General features: G+C 36.1%; 1 protein-coding gene across 1 annotated transcript in view; it reads right to left on the reverse strand.

Moving 5' to 3' along the window:
• Positions 1–25742, reverse strand: part of LOC137400000 (EH domain-containing protein 3-like) — a 66265-nt gene that overhangs the window by 36938 nt on the left and 3585 nt on the right. The window contains exons 2-8 of the mRNA XM_068086289.1: positions 24018–24119; positions 22757–22936; positions 21324–21441; positions 20800–20987; positions 18082–18283; positions 16498–16691; positions 7388–7564 (exon numbers count right to left, since the gene is read on the reverse strand). Of these exons, the coding sequence (XP_067942390.1) occupies positions 7388–7564; positions 16498–16691; positions 18082–18283; positions 20800–20987; positions 21324–21441; positions 22757–22936; positions 24018–24119 (1161 nt within the window). The remainder of the gene's footprint in view (positions 1–7387; positions 7565–16497; positions 16692–18081; positions 18284–20799; positions 20988–21323; positions 21442–22756; positions 22937–24017; positions 24120–25742) is intronic.

Raw genomic sequence — 25742 nt, forward strand, 5'->3', positions numbered from 1 at the left:
AAAAACTAAACTTTGTTAAGAACGACCTGAGGGCTATTCCATGGCAATCGTTAAAATTCAACCATGATCATATGTTAGAGGTGAAAGCCCAATCTTTTCATGTTTATTTTTCCATTTTATTTGCATTATTCCTTACAAAAACATGTAGCGCATAATCTTAAAGTTTGCAGGTAAAGTTACGCTCAAAGAAACATCAAACAGAATTAAATATAGCAAACTGCTTTGGGGATCATGGTAACAATCTACTAGTTGGCTGTTAAACATCTGAAACTTAAAGTATGAGTTGACAACCAACAGGCAGTGCTTTTCCTTAGTAGTTCCAGGGTTATAATTATAATGTTCTCTAAATTCGATACTGAGAGAGGAAACTGAAATATGAAGTAATGCAATACCTAACTCTACTGTTTGTCAATAGAGAAAATGTATACAACATTGCAAAAAATGTGTGCCCCTTAACATGGATAGAAGTAGCAATGATGTAAAGCATTTAACAGCTGATAACAAGAGAAGACAACAATTTAAAAACCTTTATGAATAGAAGATCATATATTTAATTAATGACTGGAGGCAGAACATTTGCATGATATCGGTCCACAATATCGGTAATTTTTATTATACACTGCGATGTATTTATGATGTATCTGTAAAAGACATTATTAATCAGCACCTTTGCTATGTGAAAGGGCAGCAACAAATGGATTATAGTGATAATGGTGACCTTGATCTGAAAGACATCTTCACATATAAATCACACATCTTAGCAAAAAAGACCATAAATAATGCGCATTATTTTAATAAATTGAACGCAAGTTTCAGAGTAGTTTTCCCCTCATCATTTTCGAATTATTATTTATTAATCTAGTTTATGATTGAGAAATATTTAATATTGTTATTTAAAATATTGTACTGGTATAACGATCACAACCATCCGAGTTGAACATACTCATATTAGCCAGCAGAGGATGGAAGATAATCGCAGCAAAAAATGAAACAGATTAACTGTCAGGTCACTGGAGGAAAGGCCCTGGCGCATAACCTATTGCTCTAAATGCACTCTCTTGTGTTTATTTATATTTTTTTCATCAATGTCAATTTTAAGTAGAGATTTCCCAATAACCATTTACTGACTCTATACAGAAGCGAAGTAGCACATTCTAAACCAAATATGGTTGCTCATACTTGAGATATAGGCCTATGACGGGAGAATTCAAAAGCCATTTTCTGTCAATGCTTGTATGTAGGTGAGTCCACAACTGAACAGACATGAAAGAGCTATGGTTTAAAAATGCTCACACTTGTGAAATATTGATAATCATTACTAAAACCTTGGCTTCATCATACAGATGTGCATGTTGTCAGTAAATTACTAGAATAACTGAAAAAACTATACCCATAAAGTATATCGTTGAGAACTTTAAAAACCGATATAGATTCAATTCTCAGTAGGCCTATAGACAATGTTAGGCAAGCTATTGCCTGGAAGGGTTTACCTGTAGGAAAATTTTCGCACTATTACTGTTCTATCTTCACTATTACTATTATTATTATTAGCTCCCTGTTATTCAGATATTAGTATTACAGATCTTATGTGACAAAAAACCAATTTACATGTTTGTTTATCCAAATATAAAACATTGTGAGTTTCCAAGTCAGTAACCTAAATGAATACATCATTTGACAACCATTCTAGTATAGAAGCAGCATTATCTGAACATGTTGTAATGAAATGAGGTCAAACACAAAGAGTGACGACACCATAAACATAGAGGATATGAGAAATTTCAGTTGACGCTTGTAACTGGTTGAAACGGTTTGATACTTGTTTGGCATTGACTATGTGCATAGTTGAGACAACTCCATACACAAAGATATTCTGCTAAAAGGAAAACTAGCCAACACTGATTGACCTGATAACGGTCTGAAGATAAAATCTGTAACTGTGAGCCACGCGTCAATTTGCCGTCAGCAAATCAAACTTTTCGAAAAAAGTAAAGCCAAATCATTTAAAATTTTGAAGCATTCATTTACGACGTTGTTGTTGTATAACGTTGTTCTCGAACAATGGCTATGTGGCTAGGTTTTTATGTTTATGTAGTTTCCATATCTATGCTAGTGGCCTTCTCACATTCTTTGCTGCTAGAGCTATAATATTCAACATGCATCTAATCTATACAGATAAGAGAAAAGCCTTTGTCAAAAAACTTGAAATCAAAGAACAATGGCTATCTTCTTAAAAGCCATGGCTATCTCTAGATGACTAGCTACATAGAAAGCTACAAACAAGGAAGGAGGAACCGATGTCAGGAAAAGTAGAGCGTTTTCACCAATAAAACTAATTACACTCCGATTATAGTATAAATATTTATCAGAATGTAAGTGACCATTTACAATTTTTTGTCAACTGCTCTGCAGGTGGCATATCTCGATACAGTGGTGGAATCAGTTGCACTCAATGACATAGGTTTTGAGGGCCGGATCAAAGTGCTGGTAGCATGTTTTAAGTAGATTTTAGGTGCTGTGTCAATGCCACTATTGGATAAGGAATAAGTAACACCCACACAGCTGTTACCTTTCAACTAATTAACAAAATATAATGGATTTCGATAAAACTAAAACTATAATAAACCTTTGAATAATGGCAAAACTAGCTTTTAACTTTAATGAGTTGAATTTTGATTTTTTGCTTTTATTACTAATAAATCAAATCGGGTTTTGGCTTAAATCCACTTCACTTCTTCAGATACACCATAAAAAGGAGGCTAATTCCAGTTGTCCAGCTCTAACCAAAGTGTTCTGTCGGTCAACCCAATGCAAAAATAACAGACAATGGTTTGATTATTATAAAAAGTAGGACAAATGCGGGATGCGTAAAGCCGCACATCTGGTCAGCCAGTATATCAGGAAGCAGTACTAACCCAATGCGGCAACAAGAGACATGGTAACATGCCTCTTTTATAAGAGCCTCGATGAGAACTGATGACTCAAGCCATTGTCTGGCTCAAGTCACCAACCGCAACCTCCACGAAGCCACCTCAACCCTCCACTGCAATGGATTGCCTAACCACTGGTGATAATGCTATAACATAAGCGAATACCTCAGGGAGCTCTACATAATACCACCAGATACTATTACTAACTGCAGTTCCATTACTTGATGTTTTCCAGATACTAGTGATTATATTTATGACGAAATGAACGCAGCAGATATTATTATGAAAACACACAAACAAATTTAAATCCAGCTATCTAAACCGCTGCTCAAATGATTTGCAAGTGATGCTGGTATAAATCCAACACCCTGTGAATGTAATGCATTAAGAGAGTCAATCAGGTTATAGACATAAGTTTCAATTGTGTCTGGCCTATAAATTGGTTACAATTTTTGGAGCCGGCTCGCATAAACATTGTGAACAAGAAATCTTGGTTGGTAAAGAGAACTACAGATTGCAAAATATTTTTGGCAGTGGTTATGCTCCAAGTGGTTATTGTGTATGCTGATGAGATCTGCTTAGCAATGTTTGAATTTCTATTGCGAATGCTTTTCGACAGTACAGAACCATGATTGTTTTAAAAGAGCGACAACGTATATGTACCAAAGAACACTGTATTAAGGACACCTACCAATTTACACGAAGGTAGATATAAACTGAGTTTTGAAGACTTCCTTGACAATGAACATGTGCTTATGAAGTACTTTTAGAAAAATGTCAATGCTTGTAGGCTACGATAACTGCTTGCACGTTGCAGGTTTGTTCAATAAATACACATGTTTTCATGGAAAACAACTTCACATATACGCGCTGTATAAAGGCCCTCAAAAATTGTTCATTGCATTTACTCATTTCTGTCAACAATAGATATTTTGTAGTCGATAAACGAAGATAGATGGTTTTAGTTTGACTTATGATAAATTTCAATATATATGTATATACTAGTCGAATACCCGGCGTTGCACGGGTGTTAAAAACAGCTTATAAACAGTTGCAGGTCATGTAGTTGCCAGCCACTTGCCATTAGTCTGGCACATTGCCAATGGCTAATTTGAGTAAGTTATCATCCTTATTGCTAAACTTACTGCTGAGAACATGCATAACATGATGTTGCGCCGTAGCACAGAGCGGTATGCGCATTTTCACTCACATAGCGACGTATATCGCCCAATGAATCTATCAATCTCGCATAGCTCAACGGTTTGGCATATCGTCTGGGGAATGGAAGGCTCCGACATCAAATCTTTAGCGATACGGACTCTTCATTCCAATATTGTAATAGCTATAGCTAGACAAACCCAATCACACACAAACTGAAATTTACATATATATATATATATCTAAATCGCAAAGTTTGTGTGTGATTGGGTTTGTCTAGCTATAGCTATTAAAAAAAATATAGGCCTATATAATTATCCCATACTGAATATAGCAGGATCATGAACTGCTTAGATTAGAATGCAGAAATTCAGCACTCCTACACAACTTCAAATTTCATTTTGTTTATACTTTGCGGATGATCATACCGGTCTGACCTAGTAGCCAGTTGAGATTCATTATGGTGGTTAAAAGTTGCCTCAAACTCAAAGACTGGGCAACTATGGCTGACTGTCTCTGCTGTTGACAGAGCCAATAACTAAACTGGGAGAAAGAACCTTGTGTACCGCACTGAAATTCAGACCACACAGCCAAGTGGTCCCATAACTGAACACATCGTTATAGAAATAACATACTAATAATGATGCCAAAAACAGAGCCTGCTATTTTGCAATAATTTTTGAAATGCTATAAAGTAAACTAAGAATTCTTAAGAGCGCAATAAATCCAGTGCAGAACAATAGAAATTCTACCGAGTGGACAATAGTTTAACTGAAACATGTGATGCTGACCAGTGATTTTATGTACTAGCAAAGCTCCCGCTGGCAGCCATGCATTATTTGAACCATGAGCGGTTTTTCTTCTAGACCCATTTCAATTAATAATTCTATACAGGGACCACAAGGGTGTGCCAAAGGGTCACGAGAAAAAAATTTGCATAGAGCCCTGTCTGCAATATCTCTGCGTTATTATTTTTCACCATCGATCAGTCAGTCTCTGGCACAAGGGATGAAACTGCCAACAAATGGCAGGTGCTTATGATTATAGTAAGACTTTTATTTTGTCCTAATCAAGGGCCCTTCCTTTATAAGACTGCGGTTTCAGTGCTAGTGACAGACCGACAGACCATTTAGACGTGATTAGTTGACAAACGCATACCGGTGTATGAACAACGTCTGCACCAGACTTTTTTGAAAAAGTAACCACAAACTTTCTCAGTTTGAGCTCATCCTCTTTTTAATGCATAAAGCAAAGGTAAAGAAGTGCAAGTAATTCTACAGCCTACACACCAATAGCTATAATCTGTCAAATATGTTGAAAGATATTTTAATGATCCTTAATCTTGACAATGTCTTATATTAATATGTTTTTCAACCTTAGCTGAGGCTAGATGAAGGGCTTGCAGTAGTTAAAGGTTGACTTGCAACAAAATTCACATTATAGTTATTTGGTATCAAAAGATTCACCATGTCTTACTCTGCTGTGTTGTAGGTACAAAATATGTGGAAATGTGATTACAAGCTCTTAAAAACTAAAAAACGAACAGTTAATCGCCGCCATCACGAGACTGCCGTAGGCAACTAAAAAAGCACCCTATTGTCCATACATTTATTGAAATGAGGATCAAAACTAAAAGCCACTAATATTCTATCTACTTGACATTCAACTAGTTTTGGCTTGTGTTCCACTGTTTAAACCAAAGTCTATGCATAACATCACTAAAAACAAAGCTAATAAATCAAGTATGAAAGGGTAATGGGCAATCTACCAACTACCAGAGTACTATTTTGGCTCATTGACAAATGAACGAAGCTGACTGCATTCCTTGAATAGTTGTTTGGGTTTGTTTCAGCATATATTATACAGTTCAATTTTGGAAGACAAAGCTTCCGGCAACATAACAGGAAACTTGGGTTCTTTGCACTCCCAGAGTCCCACTTGCACCGAACAACATTTCTCATGCAGACCGATTGACTCTTATCATTGCGCAAGCTTCGCATTTTTCCTTTTTGAGTTTGCCTGTTTTGCAGAATAGTTCTGTCTGCTTTTGTTCTTTAGCCCTCTAGGTCATCGAACTCGGCCTGCTACTTCGATAAACAGCTTGATGACACCCATACTTCAGCAGCCCCCAGGTCAAAAGACTTTTAGCTCAGTACAAATATGTTGCAACTTGACCGGAGGAGAGTACTTTGCTGGTGAACTTGGTGCCTTTTGATTTGTCATTACACCTTATACACCCACTTTTCAGGGCTTCGCGATTAGAGGGCGCTAGCACCCCTAAGGTGTATGAGCTATTGTTGGGGGTGCAAGAATCTTTTATATGTTGCCACTGTTTGAAAACATGGGACTCTTCTTGGAACGAGCTTCCAATAACATATCGTTTTATATATTGCGATTATGTCTGTTTTTCCTTATGTTTTGAGCCTTTGTCTTTCAATCAAAACAAGGAGGCATGAGATTGTCCTTGCCAGTCATATATGTACTGTTTCCATGATGCAAGTCCTCTGCAAGATGGAAATAACAGAAATGCGCAGATCGCGCGAATTTTTTCACTTGCAAATCTTTATCGAATGTTTCATGTTTGCGAATGATGCGCAGTGATGGTACGGTGGACCCTCGTCTTACGATTTTAATTCACTCGCGTGTTGGCACCGTAAGGCAAAAGTTTCGTATACAGTGGTATAGAAACCCATAGTAAACATCTAATGCAAACGCCTTCTGGTAAAAATCATCCAAATATATATATCCAGTAGTAGACATATCAATCCAAGTATATATATATATACGTACTGTACATATTAAAAATTAGTAGCAAAATAGTATAATAACCTTAATAACTAGTAACAGTTACCTACAGACTGCAGTGAAGTGTATTTAGTGATTATGATCTGCAATAAAGTGTAACATTACGATGTACTAAGTGCAGTACTTACTGTGGGGAATAATTACCTTCGAGGCAGACGTATAACATAAACATTGAATTTAACTTAAATGAATTAAGCTTACTAAACACACTTAAAGCTAAGTTTCAGTATGTATATTTAATTATTCTACTGAACTTCAACTTTTTCATTGCTAAAATTCTATCACCTATCTGGCTCCGGTTTCGTTTTCACAATAGCTAATAACGAATAATGGTGAGATGAGCTAGATCAAGTAAATGCGCATTTGTAGTAAACACTAGTAAATACCTACAGTAAATGATCAGAGCATATCTATACTATGACAAAAACTATGTAAACTGTTACATATGGGATCGAGCACACTCTTAGCATTTTTTGCGCATACAGCAGGCAAACCTTTAGCTTGCGTTTCATAAGGTTCATATCAGGAAAGTCACCAGGGCTGATGTTGTGCCTCGACTGTATCCGTCTGTAGACAAGATCTAGCTCATTAATTAGTCTCTCCTTTGCCTGCTGCTTCCGAAACATGACTGGCATCTCGCTCTTTAGGTCTGCTATGATATAAGCGTGCACCTGCAGCATAGAAACGCACCTCTGAGTAAGTTCACAGAATCTAACTGTATGTACGAAAAAGGAAACATATATGTACCCAAAACAGACTGAGATTATGCTGGACACATGTATCAACTATATATATGCATCAGCATTGCTATAACTATATATCGTGAGCTGAGCGCAAAATTGTTGTAACTTCCCTTATGTTCTATATGAAGTTACAACAATTTTGCGCTTAGCCCACAATATGTACAAACAAATTACAAAGATGAGTATATACTCATCTTTGTAATTTGTATGATGTATACATATACCTGCAACTTATTAATAACCTACTAATACCTACCTTACCTGTAACTTACTAATATGTACCCACAACATCGGAAGATATACCTAAAATCTATTGACTATGCACGTTTACATACAAACATATATCTGTAAGTCGCTGAATATAAAGAAATGCAATTATATCATTGCAACATGCATTCTACCTGTAATGTAGAATGCATGCCGCAAATGCGTATGCAGCTTGTAAACTGTGATGTATAGGCAAAATGCTGGTAAAAGCAAAAACTATTCACAACTAAAAAACCAGGGCTATTTTCCATGACAAGCTTAATTTGAAATGGTATATTACAGGCTATTTTTCATGACAAGCTTAATTTGAAATGGTATATTACAGGCTTGCTGGTGTAACCCGATTCACATAGATGAAAAGAATTGATTCAAATTTACTTATTCCATATAAATTAACAGAAATTTATAGACTAGTAGGTGATTGAAACTAAACAGACCAACTTTTTATTTTCTTTAAAATCTAATCATAAAGAAAATATTGCTAACTCTTTAAAATTAGTAGCGTTTAAGATTCATTGCACATTAGCAAATAAAATGTACCTCTGACCACATAGACACTGACGCCGGCCATGTTCACATTAGGCAAAATGATAGAAAGTTTAACCTAGCCCAATATTCCCATTTTCATCATATGATAAGAAAGTGTCTAGCTTTCTAATGGTCATACAAGAGTTGGTCTATTTCCTGTTTGTGGAAGATTGAACTGCATTCAGCATGACAAGTTGATATGAATTTTACTGAGAGGGATATTAAGTTGGCTATCTAACCTATCAATCTTAACTTACACGGGTATCGATTTGCAAAATAAATTCAAATGTTTTTTTAATCAAATTAGCATTTTTGTTAAATAACAAATACAAGTTAATAACACATTTATTTAAATGCAATATTTAAATGGTATTAGCATATCCCTACCGAGTCAACTAGTATACGTAGAGGTTATTGCCAGGTTTGTTTGGTTCCCACGGTCGCTTCTTAAAACAAACCATGCATCTATGGAAATTGCTACATTTACAGCAGTAATGAATTCGTCACCAAATCTGATTATTAACGGAGGGAATGTGTAGATGGATGACAGGTGGATACCGCAGCGCATTGGTGTCAACCTGCTTACAAAATAAATAGGCAGAATATTATTGAAAGCCGATAGAATCTCCATCACTCCTCCAGTGATTGAGAGGATATATAACTAGGCGAATAAGCTATTTTGGTAGGACGACTCCGTTTATTTAAAAAAGAAGGGCTTCACAGGCCCTACCAACACTAACGGACAAGAGCTGATTATTTTGAGAAAAAAAAATCGCTGCAACTCGTTACTAAAATAAAAAGCAATGATCTGAGTGTTTTTAAATTAGGTAGGCCTATATAAACCGGGCTTCCTGTTTAGGGATGAGAGCTGATATTCGGCGAGTGCAAGGGGTGATTGCTGTTATTAGCACCCCCTTCAGGGTGTAAGAATAAATAGTGAGGAATGGTTAGCCCCCTCTCTCGAAAAGAACATAGGAAACTCTTGTTTCATCTGCAACTTTGGTAGGTGAATTAAGATTTTCATCTCTTTTATATATCAAAAATAAATATGGTAACCATCAATCCTGAAAATGAGCTGCACATCTCCCTCATCCACAAGGAGCCACACTTCGATTAAAAAGTAGTCAAATCCTGTATTTAAAACAATAGATGCGTAACTGAACTATACTAGACGTTACATTCAATGAATGGCATGTGCTTGTTACACTAAAATAATAAATCTGTATTGGATGCTGAGGATTTATTCAGTTGCGTAACTATAAGTATTGTTCCGACAGGTACAGTGAAGTAAGGACTATATTCCTCTTTAGCACTGTCTTAATACGGATTAGCTTAGTCTGGCATGTGAACTAACTTGCCTTGCAAGTTCCTGCGAACCCAAAACCACGTTTCTAATCTAAAAAGACTGACATGTTGGGGCTTCATAGGTGCTTAGATGAAGAGAGCAGCTTGAATGGTTCGCACAAAACTCAGAACTGTGATAACGAGACAGCATAGGAAAATGATCCCTTGCCCTAAGCCATGTTCATCTTGTATGCAGCTTGAAACCCACAGAATTAAGTAACTTATCATCACATACACAGAAACAGGAGTTCACTGTTTGGCAGTAGAACTAAGCTAAACTTGACCTATGACAAGATTTTTAGACCAACATTCGCAAAAGTCAAGGTCATAATACTGGCTAATTTTTCAGAATAATAAAATTTTTTCAGTCACAACGTACGTAGTATGAATAGTTGATGCGGGTTATAAATCAAAGTAGACAGTTACATAAACCAATCCATCGTTTTTTTGATGTCATCAAGTCAAGTTTGCACATGCACTCGTTCACGAAAAAGCTACCATATTTGTAGAAAACGATCGGTTTTCTTTTATTCACTAGTAATGATACTATAACAAAAAAATTCATTACAAAAGCATCGTTTTCAAAAATTCATTACAAAAGCTTCGTGTTTTTAATGATAAAATTGTCTATAAAGATGGCCAACAATGATAAAATGACATCACGAAAAACGAAAGATAGACTTGATATGACTTTTTAAATAAATTTTTGTGATATGCATATAAATATTTAGTCATCAGATACATTATCTCCTAATAGCGTAATACCTCTAAATTACTTGCAAAGTCTTTATTGAAAAACTATGAAAGTATTGAAAAACTATGAAATGTAAGAAAATTCAAACAGCTAAAATATCGGTGTTGTTCAATTAATGTGTTTGAAATGTTTAGCATTAATTTTCAAATAGTGAATACAAGCGATGTAACTTTACCCACAGATACATGTATGCTGTCTGATGCCGCCACGACTCGCATTAGCCAAACAGAGTTTACAGAAAAATAGATAACAAGTAAGTTGTGATTCAAAAGTGTAACTCAATGGAATTTAAATATTATTGTCAAATCTCTACCTAAAATTGCCCTAACTTATTTCTAACACGTTTCCAGTGGAAGTAGAGAAGTTCGACACAAAAATATCAAACAAAGAGAGTGGCTGATTTAAACTTCATTTAATCTGTGATAGAATAAGTTATACTATGTACTTCTACCACCACCTATTCTACTGAACCTGTGCATCCCTAGCCTAAACCTTAATCTATGATAGAATAAGTTATACTATGTACTTCTACCACCACCTATTCTACTGAACCTGTGCATCCCTAGCCTAGACCTTAATCTATGATAGAATAAGTTATACTATGTACTTCTACCACCACCTATTCTACTGAACCTGTGCATCCCTAGCCTAGACCTTAATCTATGATAGAATAAGTTATACTATGTACTTCTACCACCACCTATTCTACTGAACCTGTGCATCCCTAGCCTAGACCTTAATCTATGATAGAATAAGTTATACTATGTACTTCTACCACCACCTATTCTACTGAACCTGTGCATCCCTAGCCTAGACCTTCGTGTGAGAGGGTCTCAAACAAAAGTTTAGAATAGGAACTGCAACATACGAATAAAAGCTTTTTATGATCTTCTTATTTATTGTGTTCTTTTATGGCTATCTATTACGCATTTGTTTTATTGCTACCAGTAACTATCTGCAGTGACCATAGTCAGTTGACTGTGGAATGAATTAAGATGCATTATTATGGGAATTTTTTATCCAACAGTTTCAACATGAAAGAATTTTATATGTACACACAGATAATAAATTTACCATAAACGGTAGAGTTTCTACAGCAAATATATACAGTTGAAAACCATTCCATGGACTGATTCACATTCCAGCGGAGTTAGAGTATCATCTTGTCATTATGTTTCTCGTTCTGTTAATTATCTCATGAACACCCTGGAAATCTCGATGACTGCAATTCATTGGAGGGCAAAATATAGGGTGCCGACACACTCATCATTCCCAGCCGCTCATTTTGCTGACCTTGACACTACTTTGGGCTAGCGCAAGCATCAGCGCTGATATACACTTTGGTGAAGCCATTTCTTAGCTAAAGATGAGCCTAACAAAATGTTAATGGATTTTATCAGATTATTTCAGTATTTTTCTATCATTTGTGATTGTTTTTGATGTTTGAAGTGGCCTGACTGCCAGAATGTTTCAAGATTGAAATCAACAAAACTTAATTATGGTTAAAACGCTTAGAAGAAAATATGTTCGAAATGACATCACTAGTTGACATCGGCTATCGCTTTGAAGTTGCAGCGTTACGAGTCTCCATTCTGTCAGTCTTTTTGAGACTATGGAGGTCATGATCGCACTTGCGCTTGATCTGAGTGCTTTAAGCGCGATCGAGTTATGTCAATTTTAATAGTTAATAGCACGATAACTTCTTGGCCAATGAGTTTTTCGGGTATCGGGTTTTTAGCATAGGGTTTCATGTCTAAAATTTCCAAACATCGGAAATATCTGAAAATTTACAATGCAATTACAATTCTGTTCAATTTATTTATTATTTTGTACTATTTTCTGTCGACCGGTATTCTTGCTCGCAACATTAACAGGCGGATTGTTAAACAGTGGTGCTCATCGCAGAGGGCGCAATAGACCCAAGTTTTTGTCCACTCTACTCGACGGATTCGTGTACTAAAACGTGAACTCCCAAGTCAAAACCCGAACCTGCGAGATCAAAATACTCAAAACTTTTATTACACGAAAGAAGATAAACCCGCGAATTCAACGAGTTTTATTACCCGTGCCCAGCACTAGATTTTAAACTTGAAACATCCTGGAAGTCAGATCACCTCAAACATTAAAAATCATCGCAAATGATAGGCAAATATCGATATTTTTTGATAAAATCTATTAAAATTTTGTCTCAGTTCATCTTCGATACCTAGTTGATTACCGAAATGAATCCAGCTCGCCCAAAACCGTTTCTGCACAACAACCGCAGAATGGAAAATAAGACATAACAAGGTAGTGGCATTGCAAGGCCTCATCCCACCATCTAATTTTTCAGACTAAGAGCCATCATGTCAAGTTAAGTCTAAAGAAACAGATCAAATTGCGCAACTTTTCCGTTAAACCGACAGGGTGTATACCGATAATAATACGTCTGCTCTAAGCCAGCCTGTCTACCAAAGCCGAATGTCACCCTTCCATGTTATTAATATCTTCCAGCCATCAAAGCGATGCTGAGCAAGTGTAATTTTATGTAACCGGGTGGGCTGAGAGATCTGGCAAAGCATGTCATTTCGAGACATCTAACCATGCAGCCGCTCGCTGACACCTGCTCTGGTTGTCTTATAAGAAAAGCGCATAGCTCACTAATCTTCAGGTGATAATCTAGCTAGATGAAGATTTTGAGCTTATAACTATAAATATAGCCAGTCTTATCTTCCAATAATCCCTTGGTATTTCATAACTAAGCCTCCATGGCGAAGGACTTATACAGAGCTGAAAAAAGGCCAACAACGATGGCCAAAACCTACATTTAACCGCAGGCATAATCTTACAACGATGTGCAAGCATTTATGGCTAGTAGCACTTGCTTTTAGACAGGTCAATACTAGCAAAGTTATCAACTTCTCCATGCTCAAATCTTTCAAGAAACTGCAAGATTTTCCGTGACAAATTTACCAGTTTACGCGAGAGATTCTATGGGCATACGCAGCGCTAATTGGTAGTCAATAATCAATTTGTTAAAAAACCAGCTGATTATAGTCAGTAAAGGCTGGTTCACACTACATCGCCATATCTCGGGGTTGGTGTCACAATACTTTGGTGATCGCCGATGATAACAATGTTCACACTATCACACCATAAACCCCATCCGTGTTTGCTGTCAGTGAATAATTCGTGACACAGGGTTCTCTTTTTTCTTTTCAATTTTTCTTGTAGAAACCTCTTGGTTTTCGGGAGCTCGAATCAAATACTAGTCCGGCAGCAACTATCATAAAAAGAAACAAACCATACTAATCGCGACAGTGAATTATCGCTGTAATGGTGCACACTGTATAGCAGGGGTCCCCAACCAGGGAGGAATTTCCCCTCTAGGGGGAATTTTGAATATACAAGGGGGAACAGAGAGGTGTTTGATGTGATAAATTTTTAGTTTATGTCCTGCAGTGCTGTTCGGGTTTCATCATTTAACATTTTGGTTTTATCTATAACACTAGTTGCTAATAATGAGCTACTAGTCAGAACCCAGATGTATGTAAACACATCCATCCAGATTGTGATTGGATAGTAAGTTAACCTAGTCATAAACCAATTCACCGCCACGGCGAAGGTTATGTATTGTTGTGTGTTGTATGCATGCTGTATAAAAAATAATAATATGTTGTTATATGTTTAGATATGTACAATGAAATAGGATTATAATTTGTATCGGTTGTTTTTAGTCATGTGAATTAAAAGTGCGGTGGGGGAATCAAATTTATGAAAAGGCAAGAGGGGGGAATTGAATGAAAAAGGTTGGGAACCTCTGTTGTACAGGCTATCGCCAATGCTCGGCAAAATACAGAGAACGCTTGACAGAAGCAAACTTTCCTGACGTTTTTAAGTTGCTTCGTCGATGCTATCGGTTTATAGCGCACATAGTTGATGATGAATGTCGATAGAACAACTCCGACATACAGGGATATAGTGCAAAGCAGCCTTTATGCTGCCATGCAACCAGGCAGCTTAATCAGATTAAGAGATTAATCCTTGACTAACTCGACTAACGAGGAGTGAGATGAGTCTACAGATTGAAGAAGTCGGAAAAAGTACGAAACCATAGAGATACAGTTTTGAGTAAACTTTTCAGATTTTTGATTTAACAATAAAAAGGTTGTTTGCACAGTGTGCGTTGACCAATATTCTGCTCAAGCTATTGCTGCCAGGAAACCTCACCAAGCTGTCAGAGTTTAGCTAATACAACTCTAAAGAGGAACTGAACGCCATAATCATCTAAACCGGCATATAGCCTAATCTCTCGGGAGCTTCGCAACCTTTGTCATTGCCAGGGCTAAGTATTAGCACAAAAAAACTAAATCTGCAGAAAATTTATCAAAACCCTAAAAGCAGTTCAAAAGATTTTGAAGCTTGTCAGGAGGAATCCTAATAGAGTCTAGGACACACAGGACATGTGACGGAGACACCCTAGTTAGCCAAAGGAATCAAACTATAACATCCATTAATTTAGTGTTGAAATCTCTAACTCCCCAGCTTATACATTGAATGCCTTTCGCTAAAGCAAAAACAAAATTCCTTGTCATTCAAAATAAGGAAATCAGCATAAAAATAACATAAAAGCACAAAATTAAAGTCCATTCCCTAGACAGCATATCACACTAATGCTATATCTTGAATAATGCTAGGTTTATCGTTACATGCATCATAGGAGCTCATTTTGACAACCATTTAATTTTTTGACTACCAAAACTGAGCATAACAACACCAGAAAACCTTTCAGTTGATGAGGGACACGGTGGGGTACATCCCCCTCCCGAACAACGCTTATAAACAGCGATTAGTGTGGAGGCAATGTTGATGAGTCCTTGATCTGTTTACTGATAATATCCCTTAATAATCTCTAACATTCCTCTAAATCTACTTCAGTCTGGCAGATAAATACCATGGTACATCCATACACCAGATGAATGCTCAAACATAAAAACGCATAGAAGCAAAAGCTGATATCAACGGAACTTGTGTATATAGACCGAAGGCAGCAGGCAACCAAAGAGCTCTTACAAGTTGTACAATATCATTCTATAAGGGTTAACTAAGCCTGCATCAACATTACACTTATATAACCTTCCTATGACGACATAGGTTAAGTCAATAAAAATGTACTACAGAGGAGAATCTCAGGCGATCTTGCGAGAGCTTGTTGCCTCATCTTTAACAAAGACAGTGGAAGAGACTGGCAGTCAGATATTTCCTGATGATACAGACACGAGTGTGTTTGGTAGGTACTTCCAATGACACGGACAAATGGTTCAGCGTGTTACTGTTTGTCAGGAGTGTTAATGCTTATCTTGTGTCAATTCTGTTTGCAAGATTGCTTGCATGTTTTTTATAAAAGTACTAAAAACTTTAGGTGTTATTGCAATAAATGTTAACTTGGCTAAAAAATCTAAATAGCCCAAATTCACCAGCCCAGGAGTCCAACATTTTAATTGCTGCAGGCATGGTTGGAAATAACGATTTTTACACGTATAAATCACTATACACAATCTTTTATGTAAGTAGTTGCAGCCTTAGCTGATGCTTTCCATCAACACAAATAATCCGATTTTCTTAAGGCAGACCTAAAAATTCTTGACACTTGAATCTTTTTGGATTTTGCATTCAAAATTGCTTATAACAAAATTACAAATGGAAAAATAAAATGTGTTGTACAGCTTATACTTACAATAATGACTGCGACAATAATGATTGGTTGAAGCAGCAATATGTTGGTCAACTGACCAATGGTAGCAAACCAACCTTCAAAGGATAATACCATTGTGTTAGGGAAGATGGAGATGACAGATGTCTGTTGTGGTGATGATAACGGAGTATGGGCACCGACATTGCAAAGCTAGACTCATGTGTTCTCGAAACAATGCCTTAAGGAGACAATAAAGGTAATCCTTAGCCATAGAAGTACGTTGGTAGGACAAACCTTGGCAAGCCTGGTTCGTCTTATGAAGTCATTAAGTTTTCTTAGTGAATTCTGTTTTGGGAGAGCCTGCAGATCCTGCAGAAGATCCTGATGCTCGAGTTCAAACAGTGATCGATTGGCTGTATGCTGAAGTGGCTGCTTCCAGAATGACCCGATAAAGACTCTTACAACCTCTGGAGTGTTCATAATCTTTCCTACAATTTATCAAGCTAAGAGTATTCCAATCCTTGCAAAGCTGTAGGAAGGACAACTTCAAATTTTGGTTTTGCATTTTAGTAAAAGTCATTTTTTATCGGAAAACAATTAGCTAGCTAGCCAATCGTGTTTGTAGAAAAATGAAAGGAGACATTCTGCTGGTTATTTTGAACCAATAAAAAACATTTTTATAGACCATGCTGAGCCAAGTTGCACTTCGAAAAGAGAGCCAGATTTTATTGCTACCTCATATCTCTTTAAAAATAGCAGATATATGAAGGTTCTGATAGAGTATCACTTAATTGATAATAGTTGACACTTGTTCTCTTGACTACCAAACTGATCACAGCAATAATTTAATAATAATGCAAAAAAATAATGGTGGCAGTAGTAAATTTTTTGCCCTTGAAGTCGCATTATAAAGTTTGGTAGACTCGCTGTAATGACCTCAGCTGATGTCATGTTTTATGCTGATTAACTTAGTATTAAATATTTTTATAAGGTTTTATAAAGCTCAAAGGTTATGACAACTTATAAGCGCCCTTGTCAATTAATGCATTTCATCGAATATTCAACTATGCCCAGATATAAAAATAAACTGGATAGTGACAAGAGTTGAAGCATGAAATTGTGCAACTACAAAAATCTGACACTGAAGGATAGTTTACTATCATTTCAATGCTTGGAAGAGACAATTCTACAAAAAATCATTGAATCAACCAGATTGTGGTTCTACAAAAAAAGAAGTCTAAACTTATGCCACACACACTACAAACTATTCCCACAAAAACCAGCCCTTAAAGATGGACTTGACAAAATTTTTTAGTTGATTCTATTTTTCTATGATTTGCGATTGTTTTTGATGTTTGAGGTGATCTGACAGCCAGGATGTTTCAAGATTAAAATCGTCAAAACTTGATCGTTGTTAAAACACGTTGTTGAAAATATGTGCCGAAATGAGGTCCCTAGCTGCTATTGTTGCTACAGTTGATATTCATACATTTGCTTGATCAAGTTTTGTCGATTTTAAACATGAAACATCACGATAGTCATATCGTTTCAAACATCAAAAACAATCGCAACTGATAGAGAAATACCGATACAGTAGGCTGACCTAAAACGTAAATAATCCATTCCAGGAACATTTACATTATAGGGAATTTTTATTAGTATTATCAGGAATTTAGTACAAAGCAAAAGATTTTTTTAATAAATTTTTCACATTATCTGGAATTTACGTTATAGGAGGTATACGTTATAGGAGCGTCTACTGTACTTTCTGATGAAATAAACTATAATTTTGAGTAAGTTCTTTAAATACATAACCAGAAACACAAAGAGAATCCTAAAACATAGACATACATGTAGAAAGTAAAATTGCAAGATTACCTAAGGACCACATGAGTGCTCCATAAACCCTCATCAGCTGTTGAGAATTCACACGGTCGGATTTGTTGAGAACAATGCGTACTTTATCCTCGTACATATTTAGAGTCTGAATGACCCTCATGAACTCATCGCTGATGTCAAGTTTGTGTGCATCGAAAAGAAGAACGACCCGGTCTACCCTCTCAGCAAACCAGTGTACGACCTAAAGAAGACTATTGTTGCTGTAATCAAAGGCCATTTAATTAATGCTCCCCATTCTGAAGTGATCCTTAAAGTCAACCAACGCTCACTTTAAGATCATCATTATTATGTAACAAAGAAATGGCATCCACGCGAACTGTTTAATGTTTAAAGAGGCGTTTACACCAAGGAGATTTATTGGAGTTGCTTATATGTCGACAAAGTCTGTTTGGTATACAACGAAAAATGGTAGTAAAACCTTATTTATTCAGTCGTCAACACAAAATCAGTAAAATGTGGCATACTACGTTTGTCTGTTTTTGATGACTGAATCGACCAATCGTATCTCACAATGTTAACAGCGCCGAAGTACAAAGAAATGGAGTGGATACCGATGCTGTATTTCATTGGCTAAAAAGTGAGCCACTTTGTATAATCAATGTTTGAGTTAGATCGGCGCGAAGTTTTTGCAAAAGCCTATTTCAAGTTGTAAACAGACGAGAAGCCATTCCATCAACTCTCTCAGAGGAAACACAACTCCGACAACTCGTAGTGGTGTAAACGCACCCTCATTGTGTAATGACTGTGTTAAGGCGTGGTCACACGAGCACCGAACCGACGTAGAATCGGTTCGGAGGCTGGTTCGGTTCGGGGCACATGTCACACGCCCACCGAAGTAACTTCGCTTCTTAGATACCATACGTATAGAGACAAGACACGGTTTCATTAGTAGTTTTTATGTATTTGAGTTAAATATTTCTATTGTAAACAAAAAACTTTGAGGAACAATTATAATTACACAGCAGATTTATCAGAAGATCGTTCAGCTGCTCAAAATAAATCACTCGATACAAAGATTTTGCTAACCCTTCCCATCAACATAATTATATTTTTTTTATTAACATATGAATGTTTTTCTATGCTGAGTACATAACAAACAAAATCAGTCTTTATCATAGTACTGTGGTTTTACATAAATAAATCAGTCAACGATACTTCATCAGGATGAATATGACACATTACTTATATTCCACACGAAAGAAAATCACAACCATTCCCTTACATTTATGCAAAACTTAAGTGCAACATCTTACATTTATGCAACCCAATCACAAGTCCGGGTGAACCTTGTCGTAAATTGCTTCATGTTGTTTATTTAACGAAATAAAAGTATCGTCCCATTTCTTTTTTAACTTTACTCGCACGTAAGGAGAAATGTGACGCGTGCTCGCTAGAATTCTAGAATTTTAACCAGCCAATAAGAGCAAGGGTTCGGCACGAAATTTCGAGCAGTACCGAAATAGTTCGTTTCGGCTAGAAATGTCTTCGGCCGAACTTTTTACAGCTGAGAGCGACGTCGTTTTGCGTCATTTAGTTCGGTTCGGTGCTCGTGTGACCACACCTTTACTCAGGGCAATCAACAAGAATACCGATGATAACAGTTTAAGCCATAGCCAACCTAGTAAAGACAAATTTCTCTTTGGAGCCACACGACTCCATTTGATGGTTAGCAGAAGTCTAATTGAAATGGCAGGAGAACAGATTTAAGCGCCTCGTAATTACAGATGAAGCAAAAACGATAAAACTCTAAACTATTGAGGAGATAATCCTGTCTGGAGTGCTCTGTTAATCTCCATTAAAATGATGATTGTAATGCTATTGAAGGACCGCGCCTTCGACATACCAAGGGCAATGACACAAAGGACAAATTCTCTAAAATCTTCAAGCTCTGCCATAATCTAATAGTACAAATTTTAGGAGCCTCTAATGTGGGCCAATTATGTCTCCACCGATCGCAGCTGGGTACAGAGCTTGTTCTGCATTGTTTTGCAGTAGCTGGTAACTTACAATCGTTGCAGAACACATTCTTTACTTATTATCATGATGATTATTATTCTGATTAGTACCCTGACAGTCTCGTGCGCCTAGAGAGATGATCAGGAGCGCAGATAAAGCTCATAGAATAAGATGTCAATAGCTAATCTGATATGCTGGAATGCAGACGAGTAGGTAAGCTAAGGTGTGAATGCGATGCAACCTTTTTTCCCAGCTTCTAACCAAGGTTTAAGACAGATGGACATGGGTCTTATTATAGTAAAGAGAAGCAGTTGTACTATTATCATCACAGTTAGTAGTATTACCAAAATTCTGAACATTAGCAGTAGCTATATTTTCATGCTAAGTAGGATTACTACTAGCAGGAAAACTAATAGTACTACTACTAGAGGGGGGGGGACAGGTGAAGTAAGTGCAAACAACTCCTCTCCATACAGCTAATACTTAACCCGAGCAACACCAAAAGAAAAACCAAAAGCCCCCTTATTATTATTATATTATAGTTATAATGCTAATTAAATCTTAACGTGTAACACATACTGCTAGAACCATCACTGAATTATTTACATGTATAAATTAAAAATAAAACAGCTAAGAGGCCAACTAAAAAGTCTGAAATGACATAAAGAAAGGCAAACTTTACCTCTACAGATTTATCTATTACTGAGGTCACATGAAATGTGAATGCTATAGCCCAAGTACCTGAATAAAATCATATCCTCGGTCTATTGTTTGCTTCTCTCCCGACAGAATACCAGGTGTGTCGATCAAGGTGAGGTTTTCCAGGACTGGGGTAGGTGTACGGGAGGCTTGGAACCTGTTCAGAAACTTGTTGCCATGTTTTGCAAGGGGTGCATATGGCATAGTTGAATCCACTACCAGAGCATTTCCTGCGCACACAGAAAATAAACAAAATACAGATTGCGCAGATGGAATATTGCACAGACAGCTTGCATTTCATCCTAACACGAGACCCGCTATACTTTCTGTTGGGTACTACTAGTGACATCAAAGTTTTTAAAATATCATCACTTTTTCAGCCCTGTTTTAGTTTAAAATCAACCCAATATCACACTGAGTAGCCTAGCACTATAAACAGACTGGGGTAATGTAACAACGTAGGTGGTTTGACACATGCCATCTCAGCTAGACATAAATACAAACATCTGGAATAAGCAACTGCTAAAAGATTGAAGCAAAAACAAGCATACACCAAATACACCCACCTGGCACAATGGAGTCCTCTTCACCATTCATAATAACTATGAATTTATCAGTAGTGGGCTCAGGTCCAATTCGCATTCCTGGATAGTCCTTACCTACGAGATGCTGGAGAAAGGTTGTCTGCAAAATCATCCTTTTATTTTCTCTAGTTGTAAAGATAAGATGACGATATTTAATTTATTACTTTTCTTATTTTGTCAACATTTATAACAAAGTAATGCAATTGTCTTCTCTTATATATATATACATGTATATATATATATATATATATATAAGAGAATGCAAGGGAGAATGACTCCGAATCCGACAATCACTGGTGGTTACATGTGTACATGTATATTTTTCCATGTAATAGAACTTATTCAGAGACAATAAGAATTCTTATTTAGCAATAACGAACAGTAAACTGCATGAATATTTTAAACGTTACTAACTGGACTAGCCAACAGGTCAATAGGAAAATAGGATACGAATTTGAATGGTCTGGATCCAATTAGAAGGGACTGTATGCTTCAAAAAAGTAACTCTCTCTTGCCTATGAAGCGCAGTTCTATTTCAGACCTAATTCTCTGAGTAAAACAATGAGACAAAGACTGAGTTTGCAAATGAGCACAATCACCATTCTTGGGAAACTAGTTTTGATGGTACAAACTCTACAACGGCGGTTTCCACCTCAAAACACGTAACAAAAAATAATGATGGCAGTTCGAAACAGGTAACACTACTCCGCAACAATGACAAGTGATAAAGTACAACCATGGTAACTCAAGACTTTGACACATTAAACAAGATGCAAACTAAACAATTAGCAAACACCGTTATTTTTAATTGTAATCAAACGACTGGATGAGATCGTGTTTTTCAATTTGTAGCATAAACATTTTAGCCAGTTAAAATAAAACTGAGGCTTCAAATGTCCTGAAATTTGGTGATTCTTCATGAAGGCATGAGCAGGGTATTTAAAATGTTTGCCACCAATAAACCAGAATTTGTTTTAAAAGTCTTACATTAAATAAAATAAATACATTCTGAGAATTAGGCTAGCCATCATTCTAGGTTACATTTTATTCTCAGCGAAACAAATTAATGTATTGCTTCAAAGCAGATCTAAAACTAGGTTTGATACAAATCACAATCTACAAAGGTCAAAAGGTCATTACTGCGTGGTTTGTAAAATTCCAAGGCCAGCATTTTTAAAGGCAACTTCTGTACGAACTGACACGAGTCTTCCCCATACTTCTATCAGGTTATGAAGCTGGTAAAATAATAACTACCCAAGCATATTAAGAACATAGATAAGCTACACAACTCTTGTCCTATGGCTTTCATATCGATTCTATAAATACACTGAAAATTTCTGATGTCGCAGCAACTGCTACAATATCAATAGAAGAATCAGGTCCAGTTACTCTCATGCACAAAACATTAAGCTGACCTTGCCAGTAGAATATTGACCAATAAGCATGACGGATGGCTTGTAGTCAAAGTCAGCAGCCGTCAGTCGGGGAGAATGGAACTCGTGAAAGTGGTAAGCATCCTCCAAAGGCTCTAAACTAGTTTTATACATAGATACGAGACCATCTCGTATTGTATTGTACGACTTAGAATCTTCTTTCTAATATCAAAACCAAATATGAGGAATGATAACTTCTAACAAACTGGTTGGTTTCTATTCTAGCTTGGGACTTAAATGATAATGCAATATTTGCATGTCAATGTTTGCTTACACCAGGGCTTCTCAATTAGGGGCGGGGGTGCAAGAATCAGCTCATGCCCCTTAGGGGTGAGCTGATTCTAAAGAGCGTGAGCTGTTGTTTGGGTGGTGAATGAATCAATTGTGAAAATGGAGAAAGTATAGCTGTTATCACATTGACTTGCCAATGTGAATCCATACTATCATCTCTTCTATATATCGAAAATAAATATTGTGACGCCATCAATCCTGAAAATGATCTGCGCATTTCACTTATCCACAAGCACAAGACAACACGCTTTGATCGGATAATAGTGAAAAAGGGACAGGAAAAAAAGTCCAAGATCATAAAGTGAGATGTTTTTATATGCTGCCGCTATGTGAAAACTTTAGACTCTTTTTAGAATAGCTTTGCAATAACATATTGTTTTCATATATTCCAAACATGTCTGTTTTTCATTATGTTTTGAGCTTTTTTGCTTCATTCAAAACAGAGTGTGAGATTGCCCTTGTCAGCCGTAGAGGGTTCGGCAATGAAAGCAGACATGGAAGCACTTGACTACACAGTAGTTAGCAATTGGATGATACCTGAAAATACATGACATGGTGGCATGAAAATAGAATATATTAAGAACAATATTTAAAATTAGTTTCAAATTTCCATAGAGCTGAAATATCAAAGCAGTAATGTACTATAAACAATTTGAAACAAACCCCATGAACGTTGGCAAATCAATTTTAATTTGAGCATATTCAAACTAGAAACAATATAATAATAAAGGAGAAAAGATCTTCTTGTTTTGATTAACATTGTTTCTGTTTACAATTGTGCAAGCAATGACTTGCTATCATGATGACGTTTACCAATAAATATACCAATTGCCTAAGCGACTGATATTACAAAGAAGTTGGTAAGGTCAAACAACTCCCATCAATAGTATAGCATATGTAACTTTTGAGCAATTTTACATTTTACCACCTAACACTTACGAGAAAGACTTACTTTGAATATGCTGGGTATCCATGAGGAGATAGAACTGGCGTGTCGACAAGAACCATAAACAAGATTACGATGCGCCCAGCACAGGTGCCTTCGGAAACAATGCTACAAAACCAATTCAGCTATGAAAAGAAAAATTACATCACGTCTCTTTAGTGACATTTACTACAATAATTTTCGAATAACATCCAACCAAAAAAAGATAAATCTCGCATTTGTATTTGACTGACTCAAATATCTGAATAACAGCCTACAGTAACCCAAACCAACAGACTATAAAAGAAGCTATTAATACAAGTATGTGGCCATTATTTAAAACTAGATAATTGCCCGGTGTGGGCAAAGTAATAAAAAAGTTTTAGTGAAAAAATTAATTTTTATTTAACATATACAACATTTATCATTCTAACTTTTAAACTTCATATTATGAAAAAAGTTTTTTCATGCAGTTTAAATATAATAAGCAAGTAATGGCTAGATAAGGTACGTTTTACTACAATAAAAAATTATATTGATAATGACACAATTGATACAAACTGAGAAAGCAAAATAAAAATCATGAGTATGTTGAATTAATAATAACAATCAACGAGTAAATAGAAGTGTGTATAAACAAGGTTACTGATGCAGCAGAATCTGTTCATCAAATTTTCGAATACAACTGTATTGGTACTAACGAAAAAAATGAGACATTCGAATTAAATACATCACTGAAGCAGTGAAGCGCGCGATGGTACATTTTTTGACCGAACAGAAAGAGAATGTCGAGGTAATTCCTATTTGAGATAACGCAACATACAACTGTCCATGTAAAAGGTTTTTTAGTTGTTAGTTTTTAGCGATTAATCTTAAGATTAGTTGCTAGTAGAACCAGAAATTGAAGACGCTTAACTTGAAACGGCAAATCTGAACATGACAACTTAAAAAAATAGGTAAGAAATAATAAGGCTTATAAAAAAAAACAAAGACAAAAGGAAACATAAAAGGTGCATACCTAGATTGTAACCTGCAATAGCAGTTAAAAGTAAAAGTGATAATACAACTCCGATATGCTGAATAAATCCAATGCGAAGAAAACAATGCTGAACTATTAGATTTTAGATATAACGATAAGTAAAATATAAGCAAGATGCGAAATATTTGAGTATTGTTCTTATCTCACCACATTAGCTAAATGATTCAGTTCATAGAAATGTGGAACATTTTCAAATTTCTCTACTATTGGGCAGCCATGCTTGAGAAAAATCCTGATGAGACGTAATACAGCGATATGTCGACATGATAATTGCATGAGCAAGGAATGCTAAATTCAATTGTAGATTGAGTGAGCTTTGAGAGAAGCATCTACCTGCAATTTTTTTTAACCAAACAGTTAATATTATGAAATACAAACTACACGAACCAAATAAATATGCTGCTAGTTAAAATCTAACGCAAATCGTACAATTTGTTGTCATTGATTCGTAATGTTGAATTAAAAAAAAGGTTTTAGATAGAAGCCAAAACACACTACAGATTCCAAACAGGAGAAAAACAAACTTATCTAACGAACCAGTAATTTAATCAGATCAGTTTTTTAGGCAATAGTGGCCATAAAATTAATAATACACAATAAAAAAGTTTTTTTTCAAAAGATCACTGAAGAAACAAAGAGTGGGACTTTGCTGACATGTAAATCTTAACTTTTGATTTAGGAGCAGACAACTCCAACTGGTTGGCACAAGAGCC

The sequence above is a fragment of the Watersipora subatra genome, chromosome 7 (assembly GCF_963576615.1).
Source record: "Watersipora subatra chromosome 7, tzWatSuba1.1, whole genome shotgun sequence".
In the NCBI taxonomy this organism is placed as follows: Eukaryota; Metazoa; Bryozoa; class Gymnolaemata; order Cheilostomatida; family Watersiporidae; genus Watersipora; species Watersipora subatra.